The 27,507-nt window shown below is 44.1% G+C and overlaps 1 protein-coding gene across 1 annotated transcript in view; it reads right to left on the bottom strand.

Annotated features, from left to right (window-relative positions):
• Nucleotides 1-554: 554 nt before the first annotated feature.
• The window catches only part of ndufv2 (NADH:ubiquinone oxidoreductase core subunit V2), a 35,610-nt gene continuing 8,657 nt past the window's right edge, over nucleotides 555-27,507 (bottom strand). The window contains exons 2-8 of the mRNA XM_085992378.1: nucleotides 24,369-24,437; nucleotides 20,321-20,383; nucleotides 19,759-19,875; nucleotides 15,316-15,484; nucleotides 10,720-10,829; nucleotides 5,617-5,693; nucleotides 555-765 (exon numbers count right to left, since the gene is read on the bottom strand). Coding sequence (XP_085848504.1) covers nucleotides 672-765; nucleotides 5,617-5,693; nucleotides 10,720-10,829; nucleotides 15,316-15,484; nucleotides 19,759-19,875; nucleotides 20,321-20,383; nucleotides 24,369-24,437 — 699 coding nt within the window. The 3' untranslated portion in view covers nucleotides 555-671. The remainder of the gene's footprint in view (nucleotides 766-5,616; nucleotides 5,694-10,719; nucleotides 10,830-15,315; nucleotides 15,485-19,758; nucleotides 19,876-20,320; nucleotides 20,384-24,368; nucleotides 24,438-27,507) is intronic.

Raw genomic sequence — 27,507 nt, forward strand, 5'->3', positions numbered from 1 at the left:
AGAAAACGATGACAACCTTTCTATTTGTATACTGAGTTCTGTGGTGCAAGAGTGGGAATAAGCACCAGTACAGGAAACTTTGTGCTATCCGGAGGTTGAATGTTCGGCAGCTTCGATCGAACGGCAGAAATCAGCAGCCGTTTTGGTTAGGTTTTTTTTCTTCTCCTAGCATTCTTTTCACAGGCAGGCTCTGGAAAGCGTCTTTGTAGCTTAGCAACAGCTTCAGAGATGCTTCCAAGCTACTGGGCCGAGTGTTTACAAGCTGTTGCTGAGCAACAGTGTTTGTGGTCAGATACGGCAGGCTCTGGAAAGCGTCTTTGTAGCTTAGCAACAGCTTCAGAGATGCTTCCAAGCCACGGGCCGAGTGTTGACAAGCTGTTGCTAAGCAACAGTGTTTGTTGTCAGATACGGAGATGAAAAGCTCCTATCTGATAACATTGACGCTGGTCTATCCGGAAGTTTTGAGGCAACGGCAGCAGCTCGGTCCTGTGGGTGCCAGATAGCACAAAGTTTCCTGTATATGTATTTAATAAAACAGCACCACAGGTTCAGGCTTTATGGTGGGAAGAAAACATTTTATTTTATATACATTTATACTTTGTGTGCACATAGACATTAAGATAACTTCAAGTACTCAAGACATAACTGATCTTGTAGATGGAAGGAGCTGGTTAAAGACCTGGTTGAATTCCAAAACCAGGTCCCTTGGGTGGTTCTGTTAATGAAGTTAAACTTCCAGCAGGCTCACAAGAAAAACGGCCATTCCTGGAAAGGATAAATGGTAAACTGAAGCACTATATTATGTTTCAATACTATACAGTAAATAATGAGTTTTTTCTTCGTAGTAAACCACCCACCGTTCTTCAGTCAAGTATATGCTTGTATTCAGTATTCCCTAGTACAGACACAGATATACCAGTGCTGAGCCCCTTAAAAGTTCAAATATAAACACTTTTTCTGAATCTTTCTTTTCAAACATTTTCTCCTTGATTAGCGTATAACAACTACTTGCAATTATTTAACTTAGTAAAACGTCCCAAATCACTTCACGGGAGCATTAGCAAACAAAATTTGACACCGAGCCGCATAAGGAAATGGTGGGTCAGATGAACAAAAGCTTGGTCAAAGCGGAAGGTTTTTCAGGAGCGACTTAAATGAGGAGAGAGAGAAGCGGAGAGGTTTAGGGAAGGGAATGCCAGAGCTTGGGGCCTAGGCAGCTGAAGGTACAGCTGCCAATGGTGGAACAATTAAAATCAGGGATGTGCAAGAGGTCAGAATTGAAGGGGTGCAGAGATCTGTGAGGGTTGTAGGAGGTTACACTGATGGGGAGGGGTGAGGCCAGGGAGGGATTTGAAAACAAGGATGAGAATTTTAAAATTGAGGTGATGCCAATGTAGGTCAGCGAGCACAGGGGTGATAGATGAACGGGGGTTGGTGCGAGTTCAGATACGGACAGCAGAGTTTTGAAAGAGCTCCAGTTTATGGAGTGTGGGAGGTGGGACAGGAGAATGCTGGAATAGTCAAGTCTAGAGGTAATAAAAGCATAGATGAGGGTTTCAGGAGCAGATGAGTTGAGGCAGTGTCAGGTGATGATAGAGGTGGAAGTAGACAGTCTATGTGATCGGAAGCTCATTTTGGGGTCAAATACGGTTGCCAGGGAGAAGGTTGGAGGGATGGAGAGGCTACAGAACGGACCAAAGATCATGGCTTTGGCTCAATATTTTAGTTGGAGGAAATTTCTGCTCATCTAGTACTGGATGTCGGACAAACAGAGACAAATTAGAGACAGTGGAGTGGTCGAGAGAAGTGGTGGTGAGGTAGAGCTGGGTGTCGTCGGCGTACATGTGGAAACCAACGTGTTTTCTGATGATGTTGCCGAGGTGCAACATGTAGATATGAAAGAGGAGGGAGCCAAGGGGTACGCGAGTGCGGGAGCGGGAAGCGAAGCTATTGCAGGCGATTCCCGCTACAACTGGATAGATAAGAATGGAACCAGGCACCTGCAGTCCCACCCAGCTGGACGACTGAAGCCATGTTGGAGGAGGATCGTGTGGTCAATCGTGTCAAAGGCTACAGACAGGTCGAGAATGGTCAGTCACATAGGATGTCATTTATGACCGATAATGGCTGTTTCAGTACTGTGGCATAGGCGGAAACCTGATTTTGGAGGGATTCAAACATGGAGTTCTAGGAAAGATGGGCACATTCAAGGACTTGAGGGGAAAGGGAGTTTGGAGATGGGGTGGTAGTTTGCAAGAACTTGGTGGTTTTTTTTTGTGAGGAGGGGATGATGATGATCGGCAGATTTGAAGGGGAGGGCACAGTACCTGAGGAGAGAGAACCATTAACTATATCAGCTAACTTGGGGGCCAGACAGGGAAGTTGGGTGGTTAAAAGCTTGGTGGGAATAGGGTCGAGGTAACAGGAGGTGGGTCTTATGGACAAGATAAGCTCGGAGAGGGCATGAGGAGAGATAGGAAAGAAACTAGAGAAAGATGCGAGTTCAGGGCTAGGGCAGCGGGGAACCTTTAGGGGAAGGGAGGGAAGAGGCAGAGGCAGCTGAACGGATGGTCTCAATCTTAGTGACAAAGAAGTCCTCACACTTGTTGGAAGAGACAGAGGAGAGGGGTTTAAGATGACTGTAGTGGAGAAGAGAAGACAGAGGTTATCTTTTCATTCCCACTATATTACTAGGATAACTTTGACTTAAAAGCTCTTAGCGTTACACCTGTAAAGATTTTTCAGCACATTCTTATTGGCATGTAATATACAACATCACTGGGCAGCTTCCCCTGCCCCAGACTTCAGCCCCTCCTCATGACTTACTTTCTTGCCTCTGGCTCTCTTCTGAACTTCTATTTTGGGCAGGCAGCTAACCAGTGGCATGCAAGTGAAGTCTGCGAGTTAAAAGGCCCAGGGTCTGAAAGTGTTTTACACTTGCCCACCCCAAAGTTGCTGAGAGTTAAAATAGACGCCTTTGTCTAAAACAGATGAAAGTTGAAGTGTCAAGGTAGATTAAATGAGGTTCTGACGTGGGAGAAGAAAAAAAATAAAACCCAACATACCCCCAAGAGTTTTTATTACACAGCACTGTTCATACTATTCCCACTACCCACTTATTCCGAGTCAGCCTCATATCAGGCAAATGAAGCTGACCATTTGCCATTACCATTGGTGTCAATTATTAAGGTGCCGCTTAAAACCTATTAAGCGCGCCAACTATTTTGGGCAGTTCAAGCACCTTTTGCACCTTGCGATTACCTGTCATTAAGTTACTCACTGCTTGCAAGTAGGACTTTTGTTTTGAGCATTCCTCAATTAATTTTCCCTCGTGGACAAAATGTTTTGAAGTTTAACAAGAGGAAATGACTTTAAAATGCCTCAAACTCCTGCCTGCTGCTGCAAGCCCTTCTTGCTGAGCTCGACACCTTCCAACTCAGTTTTAAAATTAATTACTGAAGCCGGTTTGAAAAATGATCTGCATATGCAAACAGGTTTTGATAATGTTACCTACTGCTGCTTTTGTTAATTTTGTCAGGTGCTGTTAAATTTAATTTCGATATTGGGGACGCAGTTCTGGCTTCACTTCAGCCGTCATTCCAGCTATCCTGTATAGCGGACAAATCGCTTTCGCACAAATGTGCCTGCTATAAGCAGAGGGGAACTGATGCCCTCAAGATCTGCTGCCCAACAAGAATCGGCGGCTTGTCATTCACATGACTGAATAATGCAAAACTGATTAACTAAAACTTGGGAGCAAAGAGTCTGTTTCAAATATAGTGAACAAATCTGACTGTTAAGTTAACAAGTTCATTTGGTTTATAGTACAGTATACAGGACGGATTTTATGCAAACCTACCTTAGAATGTGACGTACAGTTAAGACAAAAAGCAAATGTTTGAGGATTGGACTGATTTACATAAATTTCCAAATGTGAAGTTAGTTTATGAAACTTGATCCAAATTGTGATTGGTTAATTTGAAAGAAGCTAACAAGTAGAGCAGCTGACATGTTCAGACATGCGGCTGCCTGTTCTACATTTCTCAAATACAACAGAGGTAACTGTCTCAACACATGCTTATGTAACCGGAAAACAAGATGGAAATTAAAATGCATCACAGTAGCTGCTGTGGGCTGTTTTTAATAACCCTTTCCAAAAGTTTTTCTTTTTAAATTGAGACTCAATTACTAACTCTTGTGAGAGACAAAATACTTGATTATAGCATTTTGTGTTAAATTACACGATATCAAATTTTATACCAGTGCTATAAGGATTAAAAAGGAAACCCATTTAACAAGGTCAAATTCCCCTTCCTCTGGTTAGGGAGTGCAACAATCAGCCAGGATTCCCGCTCCCGATTGCTATTCGTGGAATCTTTCTGGAAAATGCACTGTACAGACAGCAGGTGAGGACAAGATCAGTGATAACCTCCTTCCCATCATGATCAAAAACTCAACATTGGTTGTCTAGGCTCACATAATGATCACTTTCAGAAGAATTTCACATACTTTTGGAACTATGCCCAAGCAGAAGTTAGTATCTTTGGGGGGCGGCGGGAGGGAGGAATAAAAAGGAGAGAGATGAGGATATTAAAAAAAAAAATCACTATAGCCCCAAAACGATGGTATTTTGAGGGAGGAAAGGTTATTTGGTTTGTAAGTTACTATATAATGAAACAATAGGGTCAGTTTTAACCACCGAGCAGGTTTTGGGTGGGTAGAGAGCAAGGAGCAAGCAAAACTTATTTGTTAGCCTAAATTTCAGGACCAGGTATTTTAACTGCTGGTCCACTTCCTGCTCAGAACAGGCGGGTAGAAGGCGCAGAGCTGCGGTACTCAGGTTGGGCGGTACTCAGTTTTACACTTTCCTTAGACAGTTCTTCTGTCTGCACAATGGCTTCCCGGCTCAGGCTCCAGTTAAAATTCAATCTTGGTCCTGTTGGTGCAATAGAACCCCAATTTGCATAAATTCATGAGGCCCCTAGCTGCTTTAGGCAGGTGCCTCATCCACCTGTGGGTTAAAGTCAGAAATGGCAGGACAGGGTCAAGTCCCAAGAGGGTAAGTAACCTGCTAGTTTTTAACTTCCCACCCGCCCAGTTTGTGCTGGGCAAAATCAACCCCAAAATGTCAGTTTCTCCAAACAGTCATCTCTAAGGCTAGATGTGAACCACAGATGATAGCATGAGCGCATAAATCCATCAGTACCTCACACGAAGGTCACAATCTTATCTATTTGCCAACACTGAAACTTCACTTACAAGTTCCCAAAATTAAACATCTGGAATAACTAGAATTGGAATTGGGGGGGGGGGGGGGGGGAAGAGAGAACATCTAAATGAAAAAGCATTGGGTGATGCACAAAATTAGGAGTTAAATGTGTGCAAAATATAGAATTTAAATTAGATTTACAGGATTAACGGTATAGATTTAACATTTCATAATAGATGGTAGGATCTGAATGAATAATTTAGATTTCAGTAAGTGTTTAGTTTCTATAGGCAAGTTTTAAAATCCTAGCACTCAAAAGCTAATTTAACTTTCTGCTGTTCTTCCAAATTTAGATTTTTTTTTAAAAACATTGCATTTTACAGCATAGCCCATTACATTCTATTTACCTTGGGCCAGGTTTGGGAATCTTGCCAGCTTTTAATTCATCAATTATTTCCTCCATATCTTTCGGCATTAGATCTTCCTGTAATGCAAATATGACGTTACTATCCATATGCAATTGTACAACTGTCTGTTACCATGAAGAAAGGTTCCAGGTACACCTATTTTAATGTAAATATAGCACATCCCCATGTAGTTAAATGGAAAAGATAGAGGGAACACCCAGTGTAGTACTAAAAGCTAAAAATCAGAACCCAAGATTCAATTCCTAGTTTAAATTGAGTTAGCTGACGTCAGCCAGGGTTCCTGCTCCTGATCACTAGTAGAAAGTACAAGTGTGTGGACATTAGGCGAGAACAGGATCTGGCACCCTCCACAATCGTAGCTTGACTTAGACAAGAAGAGCAGCACTTGTGTTAGGCAGTGGGGGACTGTTGGGTACTCATGGGACCATATTCCAGGAAGAATCAAGAGGAAAAATAGTGACAAATAAACATCATGGGCTGGAAATTTGTTATAGCCAAGGAATGGGCGGTGTTTAGACTAAAATTGGTTAAGTAGCCCCAGTTGAAAATCGCCTAGTCTGCACACAAAATTCGTCCTCACTCCTCATTAAAGTGATTGCAGTCATGATTCTACTCTAAAAACCCAAGCTCATTGGCGTTACACTGAAAAGATGGACCAATATCAGGTGTAGTCTAAACGCAAGTAATGATTGCCACAGGCTTTTTTCACTACTTAAAAGTGGAGGTTCATTGATGCTGCAGCACCTCATTCTCAGCATTGTTGGGTGTGCAGCTGCCTCAACAACCATAAGGACAAAGAGAAGGAGCACTTATTTACAAATGCTGACAGCAGATTGCTGCCCCAGAGAGAGAGCCCGGAAGCTTTCCGAGGAAGCTTTGGAGGCGTTGGTTTTAGCAGTGGAGAGAAGGCGGGTGGTCCTATATTAACTGGCAGGAGGCCCTCGCCACAAGTCTGCCAGCTATGTGGGGGGAGGTGGCACCACCACGTCATGGGAGCACTGTGCTCTCCAGGTCCTACACCCAGTGCAGGAGGAAGTTTAACAAGCTCACACAGATGGTCAGGGTGTGACGGCTTCAACAAATGTTACATACCGCCATCTGCACCATAGGCTTCACACTCTGCTCAATGTACCACACCCCCAGCACTCACCCACTAACAATCTCTACCTCGCAACACACTCACCCACATCTCACACCTTGCACACAATGACAGCTATTCAACCATGGCAGGCACAAGGGTCGGTAGTTATTAGAATTCATGTAATATGTCATATGTTTAGAGATAAATTTATTACGGGTGTGGAGTATTTTGTGGTCTCTCTCATTTCACCTTTGTGCCCAGGAGGACGCTGTGATATGGCGAGAGACGGGGATGGTATGATGGGGATGTGGTTTGCAACGGGGATGTGGAGTTTCATTCATTCAAATTGCAGTCTGATGAGCCGGTCACGGACAGCCCGTCTGGAAGGCCGATTGTCTCGCTGCCTCCTTCCTTCCTTCCTCCCGTTCCTCCTCAGCCTCCTGAGGTGGTCCCGCAATCCCTGCTGGCAAGGGCTGCACCCTCACGATGGCCAAGTTGTGGAGTATGCAGCAGACCACCACGAAATGGGACACCTGCTCTGGCGAGTACTGGAGGGCTCCTCCCGAGTGGTCAAGGCAGCGGAAACGTTGTTTCAATAAACTGGTACAGGATGAAGGCATCGTGGCTGCTGCCAGGATTGTGGGAATTGACATTGAGGATTCGCTGTGTGTGGTCACACACCAACTGCACATTAATTGAGTGGTAGCTGTGGTGTATGTAACCTGTTCCACCTTAAGAGAACTTAAGCCTGTTCCACCTTAAGAGATGTACTACTTTCTCTGGCTGCTGTATACGTAATACCGGTGGTGACCACCGGTATATAAGTACTGTGTAGTGATATTGTATTTAGTATAGTCCTGACCTCCACCCAGTAAAGACCTGTTGAACTTTATTCTTGTAGTCTGTGTCAGTAATTAATCTTAATACAACTGGAACACACAGACTTAACAGTAGCCTTTGCAGTTACAGAAGATTTCAGGATTGTTATGCGGTGCCCGCAAAGTCATCTGGGTGCAGTTGATGGTGCCCTGCACCATGGGGAATCCCGCTATCCTGGCAAAACCACATGCATGCTCGTCCTGCTTCTCTGGTGATGGGAAAGGAAATGTAATCCCTTCTCCTACTGTAGAGAGCCTCTGTGACCTCCTGGATGCAACGATGGACGGCAAACTGCGAGATGTTAGCTATGTCTCCTGTTGCAGACTGGAAGGATCTGCTGGTGAAGAAATTGAGGGCCAGTGACCTTGACTGCCACTGGGAGAGCCGTGGTCGCCCTGGTCTGAGGCTGGAGGTCTGGTTGCATGAGGTGGCAGAGTTCTGTGACCACTTCCTTGGTGAAGCGAAGCCTCCTAATACACTACTCCTCGCTTAATTGAAGGTAGAAGTGATGTCGGAAGACCCTAGGTGTGTAAGGCCTCCTGTTAAGGCCTCCCTCTGCGCACAGGTTCGTCTTTCTCGCTGCCTTCGTTCCCTCTGCCGTAGATGCTGGAGGGCGAGGTCGACTGCCTGTACAGCCCCCATGACTTTAGGAAGTGTTTATTTTTGAAACGCTTCAAAGTACATGAGGGAGTTTTGTACTTGCCAGAACACTCCCTGGTACCAAAGAACCTTGAAATGACTAAGCCACTCAAACTGCAAAACCCTGACAGGTGCAAGTAATTGGTGATCATCCCTTTAAATAGCGTCACTGGAGCCGGCTTCCGGCTGCTGCACACCACCTGAAGCTGTCGTTGCTTTCTCCAACCGGTAAGTACATTGGCTAAAACGAAGTTGGGGGATCTTGCATCCAGTGAGCGTTGCACGCTCACTGACGTCACTATCACCATCATGGCGAGCTCCCCGTCAATAGAGGTTACCGGCAGCGCTACTGGCAACACAGATATGGCGTGCAGCGCTGGAACCAGCATCAGCTGTCGTTACAGCGGTTAACGGCACTTTAGCGCAATCTCCTGGCACTAACGTGTGGCGCAATTTCCCCCATAAGTTTAATTCAATGACTTGTGAAGCATATTTTCCTGAACAAAATGGTTTAAATCAAATTAGTTTTTGCATGTAAATTCCAAACAAACTACTTATGTAAAGCAGATAACAGCCACATTCGGTAAGTTTAGCAAGATTTTTGTTTCAAACTGCGCCGTTGAATTAATAATTCGTGCCAAGAGTTGGATAAGAGGGGTGTTGTGTGTATTAAATGGCAGCCATTTTAATTTCCTTCAATTATAAAATAATCTTCATGCTTTGGGCGCTTTGGATCGATTTTTGAAATTACATTTACTGAAATAGCTCTTATGAGGACAAAGTATTGTTCCAATTTTTGTCATTAAGATTGAATAGTTGCTTGAAATTTCATATTTATACAATGTTTGAACTATTTCTATTATCTTGATTTTATTAGCCAACATAGAAACATAGAAGATAGGAGCAGGAGTAGGCCATTCGGCCCCTCAAGCCTGCTCCGCCATTCAATGCGATCATGGCTGATCATCCAAGTTCAGTACCCTGTCCCTGCTTTCTCCCTATACCCCTTGATCCCTTTAGCCTTAAGAAATATATCTAACTCCTTCTTGAATATATTTAATGTATGTATTGGCCTCTACTGCCTTCTGTGGTAGAGAATTCCACAGGTTCACCACTCTCTGGGTGAAGAAATTCCTCCTCATCTCAGTCCTAAAAGGCCTACCCCTTATCCTTAGACTGTGACCCCTGGTTCTGGACTCCCCGACCATCGGGAAAATCCTCCCTGCATCTAGTCTGTCCAGTCCTGCCAGAATTTTATAAGTTTCAATGAGATCCCCTCTCATTCTTCTAAACTCCAGCAAGTACAAGCCCAATCGTCCCAATCTCTCCTCATACGTCATTCCTGCCATCCCAGGTATCAGCCTGGTGAAACTTTGCTGAACTCCTTCCATGACAAGAATATTCTTCCTTAGATAAGGGTACCAAAACTGCACACAATACTCAAGATGTGGTCTCACCAAGCCCTGTACAACTGCAGCAAGACATCCTTGTTCCTGTACTCAAACCCTCTTGCTACGAAGGCCAACATACCATTTGCCTTCTTAACCGCCTGCTGCACCTGCATGCTTACCTTCAGCAACTGGTGCACAAGGACACCCAGGTCTCGTTGCACTTCCCCTTCTCCCAATCTATTGCCATTCAGATAATAATCTGCCTTCCTGTTTTTGACACCAAAGTGGATAACCTCACATTTATCCACGTAATATTGCATCTGCCATGCTTCTGCCCAATCACCCAACCTGTCCAAATCATCCTGTAGTTTCTCGGCATCCTCCTCACAGCACACACGCCCACCCAGCTTTGTGTCGTCTGCAAATTTGGAGATATTACATCTAGTTCCCTTGTCTAGATCATTAATATATATTGTGATTAGCTGGGGTCCAAGGACCGATCCCTGCGGTACCCCACTAGTCACTGCCTGCCACTCGGAAAAAGACCTGTTTATTACAACTCTTTGCTCTCTATCTGCCAACCAGTTCTCTATCCAAGTCAATACCTTGCCCCCAATCCCATGTGCCTTAACTTTACACGCTAATCTCTTGTGGGACCTTATCAAAAGCCTTCTGAAAGTCCAAATACACCACATCCACTGGTTCTCCCTTATCTATTTTACTAGTTACATCCTCAAAAAATTCCAGTAGATTAGTCAAGCACGATTTACCTTTTGTAAACCCATGTTGGCTTTCCCCAATCCTGTCACTGCTTTCCAAGTGCTCTGCTATTACATCTTTTATAATGGACTCTAGCATTTTCCCCACTACCGATGTCAGGCTTACCGGTCTGTAATTCCCCGTTTTCTCTCTACCACCTTTTTTGAATAGTGGGGTAACATTAGCTACCCTCCAATCCATGGGTACTGTTCCAGAGTCTATCGAATGTTGGAAGATGATCAGCAATGCATCTACTGTAAACCTGTATACAGTGCTGTTAAACTTGTCCTATATGAAGGGCTAAAACAGTGACAATCCATTTAAAAGACTTACATAATAGTTGTCATTAATTTGCACCATTGGTGCATTCACACAGGCACCCAGACATTCCACCTCTGTGACAGTGAACAGCTTGTCAGGTGTAGTTTCTCCAAGTGCGATACCTAAAAATGAAATGAACTAAACTGAAAAAGTCATTTCACATCAAAAACACCGATTCACTTTGAGACCCATCAGAACCAGCCTTAATTGAATTATTTTTCAAGTAGCTTTTAAATAAAAACTTCAACTAGTTTAAAAGCTGGGTATATTGCTTCCATTGCTGTACAGTTTTAGAAAAGGCACTTTTTAAAAATGGTAATACAACTTCAGCAAAAACATGATCAACTAAGAAATGCTTATTTTGGGCCTCTGAATACATTAAAAAGTAGCATAAAAAATGTTTTACTTTAAGTTGAGTAAAACAATACAATATGTTTAATTATATGTATATGCAATAATGTCAAGGTTTGTCAGTTGCCTTTAACCTAGAAAATTACAATTTACAGTAGGATTAAAAATGAAACCATAAATTTATTTACAGCAAGTTGCATTTACAGTTTAACTATGTAACAAACAAAATTATGTATAGTACAGGAAACTTTGGTTTATCCGGAGGTTGTATGTCCGGAAACCTCGATCTAACGGCAGAAATCAGCAGCCGTTTTGGTTAGGTTTTTTTTTCTTCTCCTAGCATTTTTTTTTTTTATAAAAACAGTCAGGCTCTGGAAAGCGTCTCTGTAGCTTAGCAACAGCTGCAGAGACGCTTCCAAGGTACGGGCTGAGTGTTTACAAGCTGTTGCTAAGCAACAGTGTTTGTTGTCAGATATAGAGATGAAAACCTCCGTATCCTTCAACATTAGCGCTGGTCTATCCGGAAGTTTTGATAGATCGGCAGCAGCTCGGTCCCGTCGGTGCCGGATATCGCAAAGTTTCCTGTACCTATGGTCGTCAGGTTATGAAAATAAATACGCAACTTGCTTCAGAGTCATAGAGTTATACAGCACAGAAAGAGGCCCTTCGGCCCATCATGTCCACGCTGGCCATCAAGCCCTGTCTAATCTAATCCCATTTTCCAGCATTTGGTCCGTAGCCTTGTATGCTATGGCGTTTCAAGTGCTCACCTACATGCTTCTTGAATGTTGTGAGGGTTCCTACCTCTACCACCCTTTCAGGCAGTGAGTTCCAGATTCCAACCACCCTCTGGGTGAAAAAGTGTTTCCTCAAATCCCCTCTAAACCTCCTGCCCCTTACCTTGAAACTATGCCCCCTGGTTATTGACCCCTCTACTAAGGGGAAAAAGTTATTTTCTATCTACCCTATCTATGCCCCTCATAATTTTGTACACCTCAATCAGGTCCCCCCTTGGCCTTCTCTGCTCTAAGGAAAACAACCCCAGCCTGTCCAGTCTCTCTTCATAGCTGAAGCGCTCCAACCCAGGTAAGATCCTGGTGAATCTCCTCTGCACCCTCTCCAATGCAATCACATCCTTCCTATAGTGTGGTGACCAGAACTGCACACAGTATTCCAACTGTGGCCTAACTAGCGTTTTGTACAGCTCCATCATAACCTCCCTGCTCTTATATTCTATGCCTCGGCTAATGAAGGGAAGTATCCCATACGCCTTTTTAACCACCTTATCTACTTGTCCTGCTGCCTTCAGGGATCTATGTACATGCACACCAAGGTCCCTCTGATCCTCTGTCCTTCCTAGGATCCTACCATTCATTGTGTATTCCCTTGCCTCGTTAGTCCTCCCAAAATGCATCACCTCACACTTTTCAGGGTTAAATTCCATTTGCCACTGTTCTGCCCATCTGACCAACCCGTCTATATCGTCCTGTAGCCTGAGGCTTCCCTCCTCGCTATTTACCACTCCACCAATTTTCGTGTCATCTGCGAACTTACTGATCATACCTCCTACATTCATATCGGAGTGGGCCTTTGGCGTAGCGGTAGCATCCCCGCCGCTGCGCCAGAAGGCATAGGATTTCGAACCCCGCTCCAGACAGTCCCGGCAAGTGGAGTCGGAGCTCCGGCTCTAAATTCTGGGTTGACATCCAGCGGGATGCTTGCGTCCGTGGGTGTGGGTGGCCCCCCCCTCGTATGGGTTGTGGGAGCCCGTAAAACCCTCCCGCCATAGGACTAACCACCCTAATGGCTGGTACGAAGATGGTTACGGTCACGGAAGGAGCGTTAACGCGGCCAGAAATCCTTCCACCACTTCATACAGTTCCCCAAAGGGAACAGTGTGAAGACACGTACGACGACGACATTCATATCTAAATCATTAATGTACACCACAAACAGCAAAGGACCCAGCACCGATCCCTGCTGTACACCACTGGACACAGGCTTCCAGTCACAAAAACAACCTTCGACCATCACCCTCTGCCTCCTGCCACTAAGCTAATTTTGGATCCAATGTGCCAAATTGCTTGGATCCCATGGGCTCTTACCTTCTTGACCAGTCTCCCATGCGGGACTTTGTCAAAAGCCTTACTGAAGTCCATGTAGTCTTCGTCAACTGCACTGCCCTCATCCACACACCTAGTCACCCCCTCGAAAAATTCAATCAAATTGGTGAGACATGGTCTCCCCCTGACAAAGCCATGCTGACTATCCTTGATTAATCCTTGCCTCTGCAAGTGGAGCCTTATTCTGTCCCTCAGAATTTTTTCCAATAATTTCCCTACCACTGATGTTAGGCTCACTGGCCTGTAATTCCCTGGTTTATCCCTACTACTCTTCTTGAATAATGGTACTACATTAGCTGTCCTCCAGTCCTCTGGCACCTCCTCTGTGGCCAGAGAGGTTCTGAAAATGTGTGTCAGGAGTCCCTGCAATCTCCTGCCTTGCCTCACACAGCAGCCTGGGATACATCTCGTCTTGGCCTGGGGATTTATCCACTTTTAAGCCCGCTAAAACCGCTAGTACCTCCTCTCTCTCAATACTAATTTGTTCAAGTATATCACAATCCCCCTGCCTGATTTCTATGCCTACATCGTCCTTCTCCATAGTGTACACAGATGCAAAATATTCATTTAAAACCTCACCCACATCTTCTGGCTCTACACACAGATTGCCACTTTGGTCCCTAATGGGCCCTACTCTTTCCCTGGTTATCCTCTTGCCCTTAATATACCTTTAATAAAACACCTTGGGATTTTCCTTTATTTTGCCCACCAGTGTTTTTTCATGCCCCCTCTTCGCTCTCCTAATTTCTTTTTTTAAGTACTCCCCTGCACTTTCTATACTCTAGGGCTTCCACTGTTTTTAGTCCTTTCTCTAAATATAGGCTCTAATTCAGAAGACTACCTTCTCTAGCTTAATCTTTTGAAGTTGTTAATTCAGACTTTAAAATACAGCGATTTTTTTCCCCCCTGCAATTTATCTCATTAATTATGCCAAACTATCTACTTACTAATGATGAATGAAGATATTTAATGCATGCTTACCAATTAATGTGACCATTCCACCTAACTGGCCCTGGAGTTCTCCCCATTGTACACAACTTAAGTAACTTTCATAAATAAGCAACACTGTTCCAACGTGTCTAACTAATTATCAGATTGGGCTTACTATTAAAGAGAACACTGTGCAGCCTTGGGAGTTAACCCCCTACACACTGAAACTAGCGGTCAGAAATATTACAAGTTAAAAAATCTAACACCAGCAACTCAGGCAAAAATCCATTTTATCAGAAGTTACTAATCCTAACTTTCAACAGAAGCATTTTCAGAGTTTGGGGCAGGCATCTGCTGAATGCTAAACCAGCTTTTACTTAACCTAAAATGCTGGAGTTGAGGGAACAGATTAAACAATTTCTTCTGTTAGCTTTGCTCAGTAGAAGCATTCTCGCCCGAGTCAGAGTTTGTATGTTCAAGCTCCACTCAGAACTTGAGCACTTTGGTGTAGTGCTGAAGGAGTGCTACATTGTTGGATGGGGCATCTTTAGGATGTGATGTTAAACCAAAATCCCAGCTGCCCGTCGAGCTGGACACATGTCCCATGGCATTCTATTGAAGAGCCTTTATCCCGCAACCAAGACCACCAAAACAGAATAATTGGTCTTTCATCTCATTGCTGTTTATGGCACCTTGCTGTGTGCAAATTGGTACTTCATTGGTGCTTTGAGATATTCTGCAGACATAAAAAGGTGCCATATAAATGCAAGTCTTTTTACCAAGTAAAGATTTAGAAAAACTAGTGGGAGCATTAAATAGTGTATTATTTTACATTAAAAGTCCTAATTTGATCATCATATTCTCCTTTTAAAGATCGAACATATTCAAAAATAATCTGAATATTCCAGATAAATGCAGAGTACCAATCACTAATTGTGTTTCTTCAGTAAATATGATGAGTAGACAAAGCCATAAACCAAGGTAATTAATAAAAGTATGATACTAGAATATTTTTGTAAATTAATGAAATATTTGGTGAACGCAAATGTTAATCAACTAAAGGATCATGTAATCAAAACCAATTTTTTATAATTTTTTTTATAAAGTACAGGATCCTGCCAGTAATATTGATTAAGTTCTTTTAAGTACAAAAGTTTTCCCATTTCAGTAACTGACTTATGGAGTATCCAGACTTTCTGCTTACCAAGTTTTTTCTTGATGCACGATACAATGCTGTCAGAGTCTCGGAGCATGCATGGTGTGGTTGTGCAGATCTGAATGTGGTACTTTCCCATTGGCTTGCGATTAAACATAGTATAAAATGTTGCTACTTCATATACCCTCATGGCAGGCATATTCAGAAGCTCACCAACCTTTTAAGGGAAAAATGCAGAAATGATAGAAAGTGATTCTAAGATTTTGCTTCCTAGAATAGACACCAATAGAAACAGGATTGCAACGCCTTCAACTTCTCATCAATTCAGTCCAGCATTTTCAAATAACCCAATATTTGAATGCAATGTATGCGATTGATGAGATTCTCTCAGTACACTTCAAAGTATGTCATCACATCCTCTTAGTGCTTCCCAACATAAATTAAATGACACAAATCAAAGCCCAAAGAAATGCTACATTTTCTGAGACTATGGAAATACACAATTATGTCTTCTGTTTAAAAATCTTTATCTAATTGAACACATCCTTATGTTTCAGTAAATCTTTATGGGGAAAGCTAACCCCTTACATTTTAGGCAGTAAAATCAAAGAGTCTTTGAAAGATACACCACTTCTGAGGATCACCAACTTAGTCAGATTTATTGAAGAGGTCACAAAGTTGATGGATAATGGTTGCCTGGTTGATATGATGCATCTTGATTTTCAAAAAGCCTTTGATAAAGTGCCACATGAAAGACTGCATCCTGTGGGATTGCAAATTGGTTCCAGTTACAAATTAGGATCGTGCCTCAGATATTCTCGGATACAATGATGCTAGCTACTCCCATAAGCAGTCTTGTATTTAAAAGTGTGCACATACTGCCCAATATATAACTGATAGTGTAACACAGGATTGTAACAATAGTGATGTGATCTCACTTGTGATTTGAATGAGATATTCATATCTTTCACAAAGCCTGTAATCTTTTCCAAGATGGACCAAGAAAATGTTTGGTAAAGACAAGGACAGATACAAATTATTAAACGGATTTATTTCACAGGCAAGCATATCAAGGAATATGGGAGTAAAGGCTGGTAAATAGAGTTGAGGCATAGATCTGCCATGATCTAACTGAACGGCAGAACAGGCTCGAGGGGCTGAAATACTACACTTCCCCACAACCTTAAATGCTGGAGGTCAGCCTTTAAGGACTGAGATGAGGAGAAATGTCTTCACTCAGAGGGTGGTGTATCTTTGGAATTCTCTACCCAGAGGGCTGTGGAGGCTCAGTCATTGAGTATATTCAAGACAGAGATCGATAGATTTTTGAATATTAAGAGAATCAAGGGATATGGGGATAGTTCAGGAAAGTGGAGTCGAAGTAGATGATCAGCTATGATCTTATTGAATGGCGGAGCAGGCTCGAGGGGCCGAATGGCCTACTCCTGCTCCTATTTCAACAACAAAAGAAAAGTACACCGCGCAGGGTTACCCACTTAAGGCTACACAGCAGAAGAGGGACCAAGGGGTTGTAGTTCACAAAACATCAAAGGTTCATCCATTACCAGGTCATGGGGAAAGCGAATATTGTGTTAGGATTTATAGCTAGGACAGTTAAATATAAAACTAGAAATACAATAGTTACCCTATACAAGGCCTTGGTATGGCCGCATCTAGGATACAGTGCCCAATTTTGGTTGTCTCACATAATAGGGGACTATTGAAGCCCTGGAAAAGGTCCAGAGGAGGCCCATTAGAATGCTATTTAGTCTTGGGGCTCTTAATTATCAGTATGGGCTCAGGGAACTGTTTTTTTTTCCACTGCAGAAATGTAGACTTCAAGGTCTTTAAAATAACAAGAATTAATTCTATTCAGATGGATTGGTTATTTGAGCTTGGTAGGGACGAAAGGGACATCAGTACAAAATAAGAAAACAGAGTTAAGTTAGATGCCAGGAAGTACATTTTGCAGAGTCATTGACCTCTGGAATAGGTTGCAATATAGTATGGATTTGTTACAGGGCTTCAAAAAGGGAGCTGGATGAGTTTCAATGGAAGACATCTTGAGTTATAGAAGGTAGGTGGGGTTAGCCAATGCTGCAGTTTCCTGGATTGCCGACTGAGGTCAGAAAGGTATTTCCCGGAGCCGTTTGTGAAGCCAAGGATATAGAGGCAGAGTAAAAAAGCAAGGAAGTTATGCTAAACCTTTACTAAGTCACTGGTTAGGCCTTAGCTGGAGTATTGTGGGGACCACAGTTGAGGAACGGTGTCAAGGCTTTGGAGTTGGTGTAGAGGAAATTAGAACGATACCAGGGATGGAGAGACCGCAGTTATATGGAGAGACTAGAGAAGCTGAGATTGTTCTCCTTAGAGCAGAGAAGGCTAAGGGGAGATTTAATAGAAGTGTTCAAAATTATGAAGGAGATACTGTTTCCATTGGTGGGTAGGTCAGTAACTAGAAGACACAAAGTTAAGAAAATTGGCCAAAGAACCAGAGAGGAGAGGAGGATGATAAAAAAAATTTACACAGCGAGTTATGATCTGGAATGGACTGCCTGAAAGAGTGGTAGAAGCAGATTCAGTAGTAACTTTCAGAAGGGAATTGCAAATATTTCCTTTAGATATATATCCAGGAGTATGGGGAAAGAGCAGGGGAGTGGGACTAATTGGATAGCTGTTTCAAAGAGCCAGCATAGGCACAATGGGCCAAATGGCCTCCTATGTGGTATTAGTATTACTTTTGTTCCCTGCATCGCCCAGGCATTGCAAGCTGGGGGATGGGGAGAGGAGGTGGTGGTAAGTGGGTTAATGGTGCACATAACTGCACCATGTCTGGATGGACCAGTTGGTCCTTTCCCGTCATTAATGTTTGAAACACTTCACATTAATGATCACAGACTGGAAGGAAACTACATCAGTATCCTAGTTTGACCATCCAATATAGATCTTTCAGAATCCAATCCCCATTTATCAACAAAATATATAAAACCCCCAGTTTTACTTACTCAAGAGTCAGCTCACAAAACCTGTAAATATGTTTGACATTTTATTATCGGTTGCTTGCTACTATCACATGCATTGTTTATTTTAGTGACTGTTTTTGTCCCCATGGCCTCTGACTGCTAACATCAAACTTGTAGCTCAAAATAACATGGATGCAGTCTAATGAACTGAAAAATATCAGAGCAAAATTGCATTCAACTGGAACAGAAGACCAACAAAAGTGTGCCTGATTAGATCTGAAGTGCTGCAACACACAACAGATGGCCGACAACACAATGCCTTATTTATACAGTACTCCTGCAACCAAGGTTATTTCTCAGTAATTCTACAAGACCATCAGATCTATCTCTGCAGTAAGTCACCTTTTGAAGGAGGCACCCACTATCAAAGCAATATTATGGATTTTTTTTTTTTTTTTAAAGTAGGTAAAAGAAACTGACTGCATAACTAAAGAAAAATGATGAAAACAGGCACATGCAAAAAAACACAGCAGATGGTCAGAATTACAACGCTGAGTCATTCATATGGCATATATTGAGTTTGGCTCACTCTCAATAATTTTGAAAACACCATCTGATCAAGCTAGGTGCAGCACTGAACAATTTAAAGGCCTCCCAATTAGTAGAAAGGAATTGGTGGGTCGTTGGTTTATATGAGTCATATTAAAAATACAATGAAACTGTGGACAAAACATAAAAATTGAAAGATTTTCTTTCCCCTCTAATCATAGATATGAGTCACACTTTTATATAACTGATGGCAGAATTTTACTTTCTAAATCATGATTGAAAAGGAATTTTAAAAATTGTGAACCCAGTGAAACATTTTCTTTCAACCCTGCAAGTTGTGAATTTAATTTTCAGGACAGCCATTCAAATTTGTCCACCAGACAGAAGTCTTTTTAATTTAATTTCAGGGTGTGGGCAACCTTGGCACGGTTGCAATTTTGCCCATCCCTAGTTACCCTGAAGTGGTGGTGCTGGACAGTCATACCTCTTGAACCCCGCTTCAGTCCTTGTAGCGATAGTGCTCCCACAATGCCATATGGTAGGGAATTCCAAGGTTTTGACCCAACAGTGATGGAAGAAGAGTTGTATATATCCAAGTCAGGATGATCGGCAGGAGGGTGGGGGGGGGGGGGGGATTTGACCAGGTTTGCCACCACTGGTGGCTCCCCATTACTGCAAGGCACATAAAGGAAGGGAGGCTCTTGCATGCAGATCAGGAGGCTGAAAAAATTGCAAAGGAGTCACCCCATGACACCCATATAAAGTTCCTACAGACTAATACCAGAACAACATTAGCAAAGATCTGCCTCCAAGTCACCTGCCCTGCTAATATGGAAAAGTGTGGTATGGGAGGTTTTTAAAAAATATAGAACTGAATGAGGGGGGAAAACCCCAAAATATATGTGTATATATTTAAAAAAAACAGTATCTCTATAAGCATTATGTCAATCTCAAACTTTTGATTATGCTTATTATTTACCTTATTCATGGCAGAAATAGGTAGCCAACCATGTTGTCTCTGTGCCAGATCGAGCACTGGGATTACACCAGCTGATTTATGTCCTTCTGGATAACTACTGAGAATGACCTCTAGCCGCTGCAAAAATGAACATAAAATCTGTTATGTGCAATACTTATTTCCCCTTTTTAAAAAAAAAGTAGAAACAAACTCTCCCAATATTGTTATACAAAATCTCCATGGCCACTGTCTAGGGAGGGTGTCCTGGGTTGACATCCTCCATTTTTCCTATCTTTCCCTATATGGAATCAGCTCACCTCCAAGAAGTGCCTCTCTCTCTCACATTTTCCTCTTCCATTGCTCTCCAAGTAACAGATCTGAAACTCACCATCTGAGGAAAAGCTGCTAGCCTAATATCACATATCCACAAATAAGCTGCAAAGTCATCTTAAGATCACCATACAAAGCTGTTTTAAGATTATTTAACACGGTAAATATTTCATTGAATTCTCCAAAAATGACTTCTTGGTGAGACTTTCAAAAGAAGAAAACTTAAAAGTTACAAATGCCATGGTTTTCTTACCGTATAATTTTCTGGTGTGAAATCAAATGGTGTTTCTTGATTGTTTTCAGGAGTATCCCTATGCTTAATGGAAAAATAAGTTTTAAATATACACTGATAATTGAAAGCAGCTCACTTCACCATACAACAGTAATTCACACTTTTATAGTGCCATTTAACATACTAAAATATCTCAAAGCACTTCAAAGCAGCAAAAATAACCAGACATCATGCAAGGAGGGTTGGGGTGGTGAAGGCAAGTACAAAGTAGATTTTGAGAAGATTTTTGAGGAGTGAAGACAAGTAGCAAGGTGGAGGGGTTTAGGGAGAGCAGTCCAGAATGCAGGCGGAGACAGCCAAGACTCTGGAGCAGAGGGAGGGGAGATGCAAAGGAGACCAGTCAGAAGAATGGAGGAGGGTGAAGGACCATAGGGCTGAAGGAGGTTTCAGAGGTAGTGAAGGGCAAGGCCGTGGAAGAATGTCACTGAAGGATTTTAGAAATGATGCATTGCGACAGGAGGCAATGAATGTTGATGAGGACAGAAGGTATGGGGTGTGGGATAGGGAAAAGGTGTGGAGTTCTGGACTAGTTTCAGTTTGCAAAGGGCAGAACTCAGGTCTGCAAAGACAGCATTTCAATAATTGAGACTGGAGGTGACCAAGGCTTAATAAACATTTCAGTGGTGGTGGAGATAGGGTAGGAATGGAGGCAGCTATGTTGCGTATGTGAAAACTGGTGGTCTTGCTGGTGGCTAAGATGAAGGGTTTGAAGCTCAGTTCAGGGCCAAACATGACACTGAGGTTGCTCTGGTTTTGCTAACGTTGAGTTGAAGGAAGATCTTGCTCAGTGAAGCAGTCGGACAGCACAATGATGACAAAGTCAAGGGTAGTGCTAGCTGTTGTCTACAACTAGCCTACAAATGATGCACCATGGGCATGTAGTGGAGAGAAAAAAGGGTGCCCAGGATGGACCATTGGGCACACTCAAGGTGGCGATGCCGTGGTGGAAGATGTCCTGGCTTTGTTAGGGCAGTTAGGAATGGAACCAAGATAGGGTAGTAACTCAGAAGGACTACTGAGGATGGAGCAGAAGACCGTAGAGACCTCAAGAAAGAATAGCACAGTGATCAGAGTCACAAAGGATATCCTTAGTTTTGGTGCTACGTACAGGGTGCAAATGTAATTGAAGTGATTTGTAGAGGGAGTGATGGGAGAGGAGCATGGTGCGGAGTGTTCAAGGGCTTTACAAAGGAAGGGACGTTGGAGATCGGATGAGAGGATTGAGAGTTTTTTTTTGAAGAGATGACAACAGTCTTCATGAGTGGGGTGGACAGAACCTAAAAGAGAGAGCGAGAGAGAAATAAACTAATAATGACAGCAAGCACTGGGCCAAACAGGGGTAGGAGGTAAGTCTAATGGAGGAGATGAGCTTGGAGTGTGCCTGGGGGGAGCTGTAGTAATATGGTGCCACTCAAAGACAGATAATATTGTTGCATCAGGATTCTAAAATCTCAAAATTTCTTATAAATTTTGGGTGGTAACAAACAATATTCAATGTGATCATTTTTTTTCGAAGTTAACGTCTCAGCTAGCCTATAAACATAAACTGGTAGTCTACGTTTATGTAAACAAATCTCAAACATTATCTGCAGTAGGTGTGCTGTATACAAAGGGCTAGAGTATTCCTAATGCAATTCATACAAGTTCCCCAATGGCCTATTTTACAAAATTATATCATGTTTATACGTGACTGTTTTAAGTAGAATAAATTCGGAACAGGCTGCGTCATCAAGTGCTATGGAACCAGTTAGATGTACAATATATTGCAGGTCAGTCACAGTACCAGCAGCAACAAAATAAGTATCCCATAAGCTTGCAAATGCAGGGAAGTCAATACAGGGTAGCAGGCAGAATTTTTAGCCTCTACAGCCAGCTGAGCTTCTTCAGGTGGGTCTTTCCACCTCTGCAAGCAAAATTGCTGCCTAATTTGCCTTGCAGTACTGCTGATGTTGTTAAGACTGAATTTAATGCTGCATTTACCGAAGGTAGCCATCACAAAACCTTGTAGAAACTCCAGCATAGTAGTTCTTACCAGGACATCATCTGGATCTTAGCTCAAGACTACAACTTAAAACAATGCATTTCCATTTAGCAATCTAATAGTACAACAGTCTTTATACCCATCAGTGGAGTCATGATTTTCAGATCATGAGGTTGCAGACTTTAGTCAATTTGATAGTAATTACGATTCTAACCCAGATCTTACATTTCTTTGCCAAGATAGATGCTGCTTGTAGAAATATCCCGAGAGCATCACAGTAATGCAAGTTTCACAGATCGTTCTATCCTAGATACAATTCTTACAGGCACTTTGCAAGGATTTGAAAAACATATTACTACGCCTTTGAAATCATTTTTACATTTTTCTTTACATGAAATCACATGCAAAGTGACAGCTGAAATATTTTGTTATGTCGTTGTTCATGGATTGCTAATACTTCTGCAATGTACAAAAGCATATTGGAAAAACCCATTCATCCCATGTGCAACAAATAGTGGTTAAATGGTCTTCCAAGTGGCCTCGGAGTAAATACCATGCATTTTCTGAACTCCACATTTTAACAAAGACTGCTTGTCGTAAATGTGTGAGCTGGCTACAATAATCATGCTCCATGTCTGGTAAACTGAACCACAGGGCAGACATTACAGAACTAGTAATACTGTATTTAACAAACACAAAACAATGCTGAGTGGAAGGTCAAATCAGTGATTTCAATGACAGGAACTCTCCTCCTAACTTCACTTAATTAGCGGTCTTTCTCTCCCTTTCTTTCAATTTTTCAGACCCCAGCATTACAATGGGTTTCAAAAAGGTTGGAGATGAAAACATCACCCTTTCCTACCTTTGTCTCTCTGTGGCACTGCAAAAGCAGATAGTAGCAATCAAGGAATATGTTCACTGCTCGCCTCAAGAAAGACAGAAAGAGACTTGCATTTATATAGCGCCTGTCATGACCACCGGACGTCTCAAAGGGCTTTACAGCCAATGAAGTACTTTTTTTTTTTGAAGTGGAATCACTGTTGTAATGTGGGACTTGAGCACAAAGCCAGGCTGCCGCTCCCAGTGCAGTGCTGATGGAGTGCTGCACTGTCGGAGGTGCCGTCTTTCGGATGAGATGTTAAACCGAGGTCCCGTCTGCTCTCTCAGGTGGATGTAAAAGATCCCATGGTACTATTTCGAAGAAGAGCAGGGGAGTTATCCCTGGTCTCCTGGCCAATATTTCTCCCTCAACCAACATAACAAAAAACAGATGATCTGGTCATTATCATTGCTGTTTGTGGGAGCTTGCTGTGTGCAAATTGGCTGCCACGGTTCCCACATTAAAACAGTGACTACACTTAAAAAAAAAAAGCACTTTATTGGCTGTAAAGCGCTTTCAGACGTCCAGTGGTCATGAAAGGCGCTATATAAATGCAAGTCTTTCTTTCTATCGCGAGGCGGGCAGTGAACATATTCCATGGTTGCGACTGTCTGCTTTTGCAGTGCCACAGAGACAAAGGTAGGAAGGGGTGATGTTTTCATCTCTAACCTTTTTGAAACCCATTGTAATGCCGAGTTCTGAAAAATTTATTGTGCAAAATCGTGTCATTTATAGTGACCAATAGGATTAAATGAGGTGTTCAATTTACTATTTGAAATACAATGCTATTTGCAGGCTACAGCTGCTGCTACACTACGCCAATGGAACACCAAATATTTCCATTTTAGTGCCAATTACATTTGATATGGGCAATAGTGCTGTTAATTTGTACCCATTAGGACGTGGGTTGAGCCTACCCTAAACTGCTTTTACTTAAGACCCTTACAGCGAGAGAAAAAGAGTTTCAACCCATCACCTCGAGTACCTGGATCCAAACACATGTACCAGAGGTGAATGCACAGGGTTCTAACCACTGCACCATCAAGTTAATCCAAATGAAAAATATCCAAATGAAATTAAAAACTTATTTATAAAATTTCAACTTTGTTTTTTAAATACACGTTGTATATTGTGCACGGATTGCTTACCACAAACGAGGCTGCACCACTTCCTCCTGCACATTGTGCTGTCCTTTGTACGTAACGGATCTGTCTCACCTAGAATGCAAAAATAAAAAAGGTTAAAATTCTCAGACCCAATATCAGGAACAGAAATACTGTTCTATTGTGGTCAATGTCAAAATGTAATTTCATTTTAGATCATTTTTAAAGTGGCTGGTCCAGACCACTGCTAAAGGCCAATATGGCTTGACTTCAGGTCACTTGCCAACATAATTACAGCAATTAGTAAGAGCCACAATATTGAAATTTGAAATATAAAAAAAAAATTTTTAATCCACTTTTGCAAACAATACAAATACATAGATCACTAGCTGAAGTGCCCGGCGGTGCCGAGGCTTTTTCGAGGGAATGTTGTTGTTGGAAGAGAGAGAGAGAGCGACTGGGGTGAAGAGAGAGCGACTGGGGGGAAGAGAGAGAGCGACTGGGGGGGGGGAAGAGAGAGAGCGACTGGGGGGGGGGAAGAGAGAGAGCGACTGGGGGGGGGGAAGAGAGAGAGCGACTGGGGGGAAGAGAGAGAGCGACTGGGGGGAAGAGAGAGAGCGACTGGGGGGAAGAGAGAGAGCGACTGGGGGGAAGAGAGAGAGCGACTGGGGGGAAGAGAGAGAGCGACTGGGGGGAAGAGAGAGAGCGACTGGGGGGAAGAGAGAGAGCGACTGGGGGGAAGAGAGAGAGCGACTGGGGGGAAGAGAGAGAGCGACTGGGGGGAAGAGAGAGAGCGACTGGGGGGAAGAGAGAGAGCGACTGGGGGGAAGAGAGAGAGCGACTGGGGGGAAGAGAGAGAGCGACTGGGGGGAAGAGAGAGAGCGACTGGGGGGAAGAGAGAGAGCGACTGGGGGGAAGAGAGAGAGCGACTGGGGGGAAGAGAGAGAGCGACTGGGGGGAAGAGAGAGAGCGACTGGGGGGAAGAGAGAGAGCGACTGGGGGGAAGAGAGAGAGCGACTGGGGGGAAGAGAGAGAGCGACTGGGGGGAAGAGAGAGAGCGACTGGGGGGAAGAGAGAGAGCGACTGGGGGGAAGAGAGAGAGCGACTGGGGGGAAGAGAGAGAGCGACTGGGGGGAAGAGAGAGAGCGACTGGGGGGAAGAGAGAGAGCGACTGGGGGGAAGAGAGAGAGCGACTGGGGGGAAGAGAGAGAGCGACTGGGGGGAAGAGAGAGAGCGACTGGGGGGGAAGAGAGAGAGCGACTGGGGGGAAGAGAGAGAGCGACTGGGGGGAAGAGAGAGAGCGACTGGGGGGAAGAGAGAGAGCGACTGGGGGGAAGAGAGAGAGCGACTGGGGGGAAGAGAGAGAGCGACTGGGGGGAAGAGAGAGAGCGACTGGGGGGAAGAGAGAGAGCGACTGGGGGGAAGAGAGAGAGCGACTGGGGGGAAGAGAGAGAGCGACTGGGGGGAAGAGAGAGAGCGACTGGGGGGAAGAGAGAGAGCGACTGGGGGGAAGAGAGAGAGCGACTGGGGGGAAGAGAGAGAGCGACTGGGGGGAAGAGAGAGAGCGACTGGGGGGAAGAGAGAGAGCGACTGGGGGGAAGAGAGAGAGCGACTGGGGGGAAGAGAGAGAGCGACTGGGGGGAAGAGAGAGAGCGACTGGGGGGAAGAGAGAGAGCGACTGGGGGGAAGAGAGAGAGCGACTGGGGGGGAAGAGAGAGAGCGACTGGGGGGAAGAGAGAGAGCGACTGGGGGGAAGAGAGAGAGCGACTGGGGGGAAGAGAGAGAGCGACTGGGGGGAAGAGAGAGAGCGACTGGGGGGAAGAGAGAGAGCGACGGGGGGAAGAGAGAGAGCGACTGGGGGGAAGAGAGAGAGCGACTGGGGGGAAGAGAGAGAGCGACTGGGGGGAAGAGAGGGAGGGGAGGGGGAGGGGAAGGGGGGGAGGAGGAGGGGAGGGGGGGCGGGAGGGAGGAGGGGGGGGACGGAGGAGGGGGGAGGGAGAGGGGGAGGGGGAGGGCGGAGGAAGGGAGGGGGGAGGGGAGGGGGAGGGCGGGGAAGGGAGGGCGGGGGGGAGGAAGGTAGGGAGGGGGGAAGGGAGGAGGGAGGGCGGGGGTCGCCCCCCCCCGAGGTGAAGACCGTCGATTGCGCGCGCAGCAGGAGCTGAGACTGTCGGCCGGCGGGCCCGGTTGCCAGGGTAACCGTGACGCTGACCAAGCCAGAGAGAGAGAGACGCCGCGTCTCAGCTGCTCCTGCTGCGCGCGCGGCCCCCCACCCCCCCGCCCGAGGGTCGCGGCTAATATGGCTTGACTTCAGGTCACTTGCCAACATAATTACAGCAATTAGTAAGAGCCACAATATTGAAATTTGAAATATAAAAATTTTTTTTTTAATCCACTTTTGCAAACAATACAAATACATAGATCATTTACAGGAAACTTTAGTTTAACCGGAGGTTAAATGTCCGGAAAGCTCTATCTACCGGCAAAATTCAGGAACCGTTTCCTATAAGTTTTTTTTACTTCTTGTTGCTTTTTTTTTTCCAGTCAGGCTCTGCAAGGTCTAGCTGAAGCTGTTGTTTAGCTACAGAGACGCTTTTAAGCTGCGGCCGACTGTTTTGAAGCTGTTGCTAAGCAACAGGGTTTGTCGATTCACACGGAGCTCAAAAGCTCCGTAAGTTTTAACATTAGCGCTGGTTTCTACGGCAGTTTTGATGGGACGGCACCAGCTCAGTCCCGTCAGATACCAGAAAGTTTCCTGTAATACATAGATACATAGAAGATAGGAGCAGGAGTAGGCCATTCGGCCCTTCGTGCCTGCTCCGCCATTCGATGAGATCATGGCTGATCTTTTAATTCAGTATCCCGTCCCCGCCTTCTCTCCGTAACCCTTAACCCCTTTTGCCCGTAGAAATATATCTAATTCCCTCTTAAATATATTTAATGAGCTGGCGTACACTGCCCTCTGTGGCAATGAGTTCCACAGGTTCACCACTCTCTGAGTGAAGAAATTCCCCCTCATCTCTGTCCTAAATGGTTTAGCCCTTATCCTTAAATTATGTCCTCTAGTTCTGTTCTCACCCGCCAAGGGAAACATTCCTTCTGCATCCAGTCTGTCTAGACCTGTCAGAATTTTATACACTTCTATGAGGTCCCCTCTCAATCTTCTAAACTCCAGTGTGTACATCCC

Source organism: Somniosus microcephalus, chromosome 7 (assembly GCF_052327205.1).
Source record: "Somniosus microcephalus isolate GS21.2 chromosome 7, FLI_Smic_1.0, whole genome shotgun sequence".
NCBI lineage: Eukaryota > Metazoa > Chordata > Chondrichthyes > Squaliformes > Somniosidae > Somniosus > Somniosus microcephalus.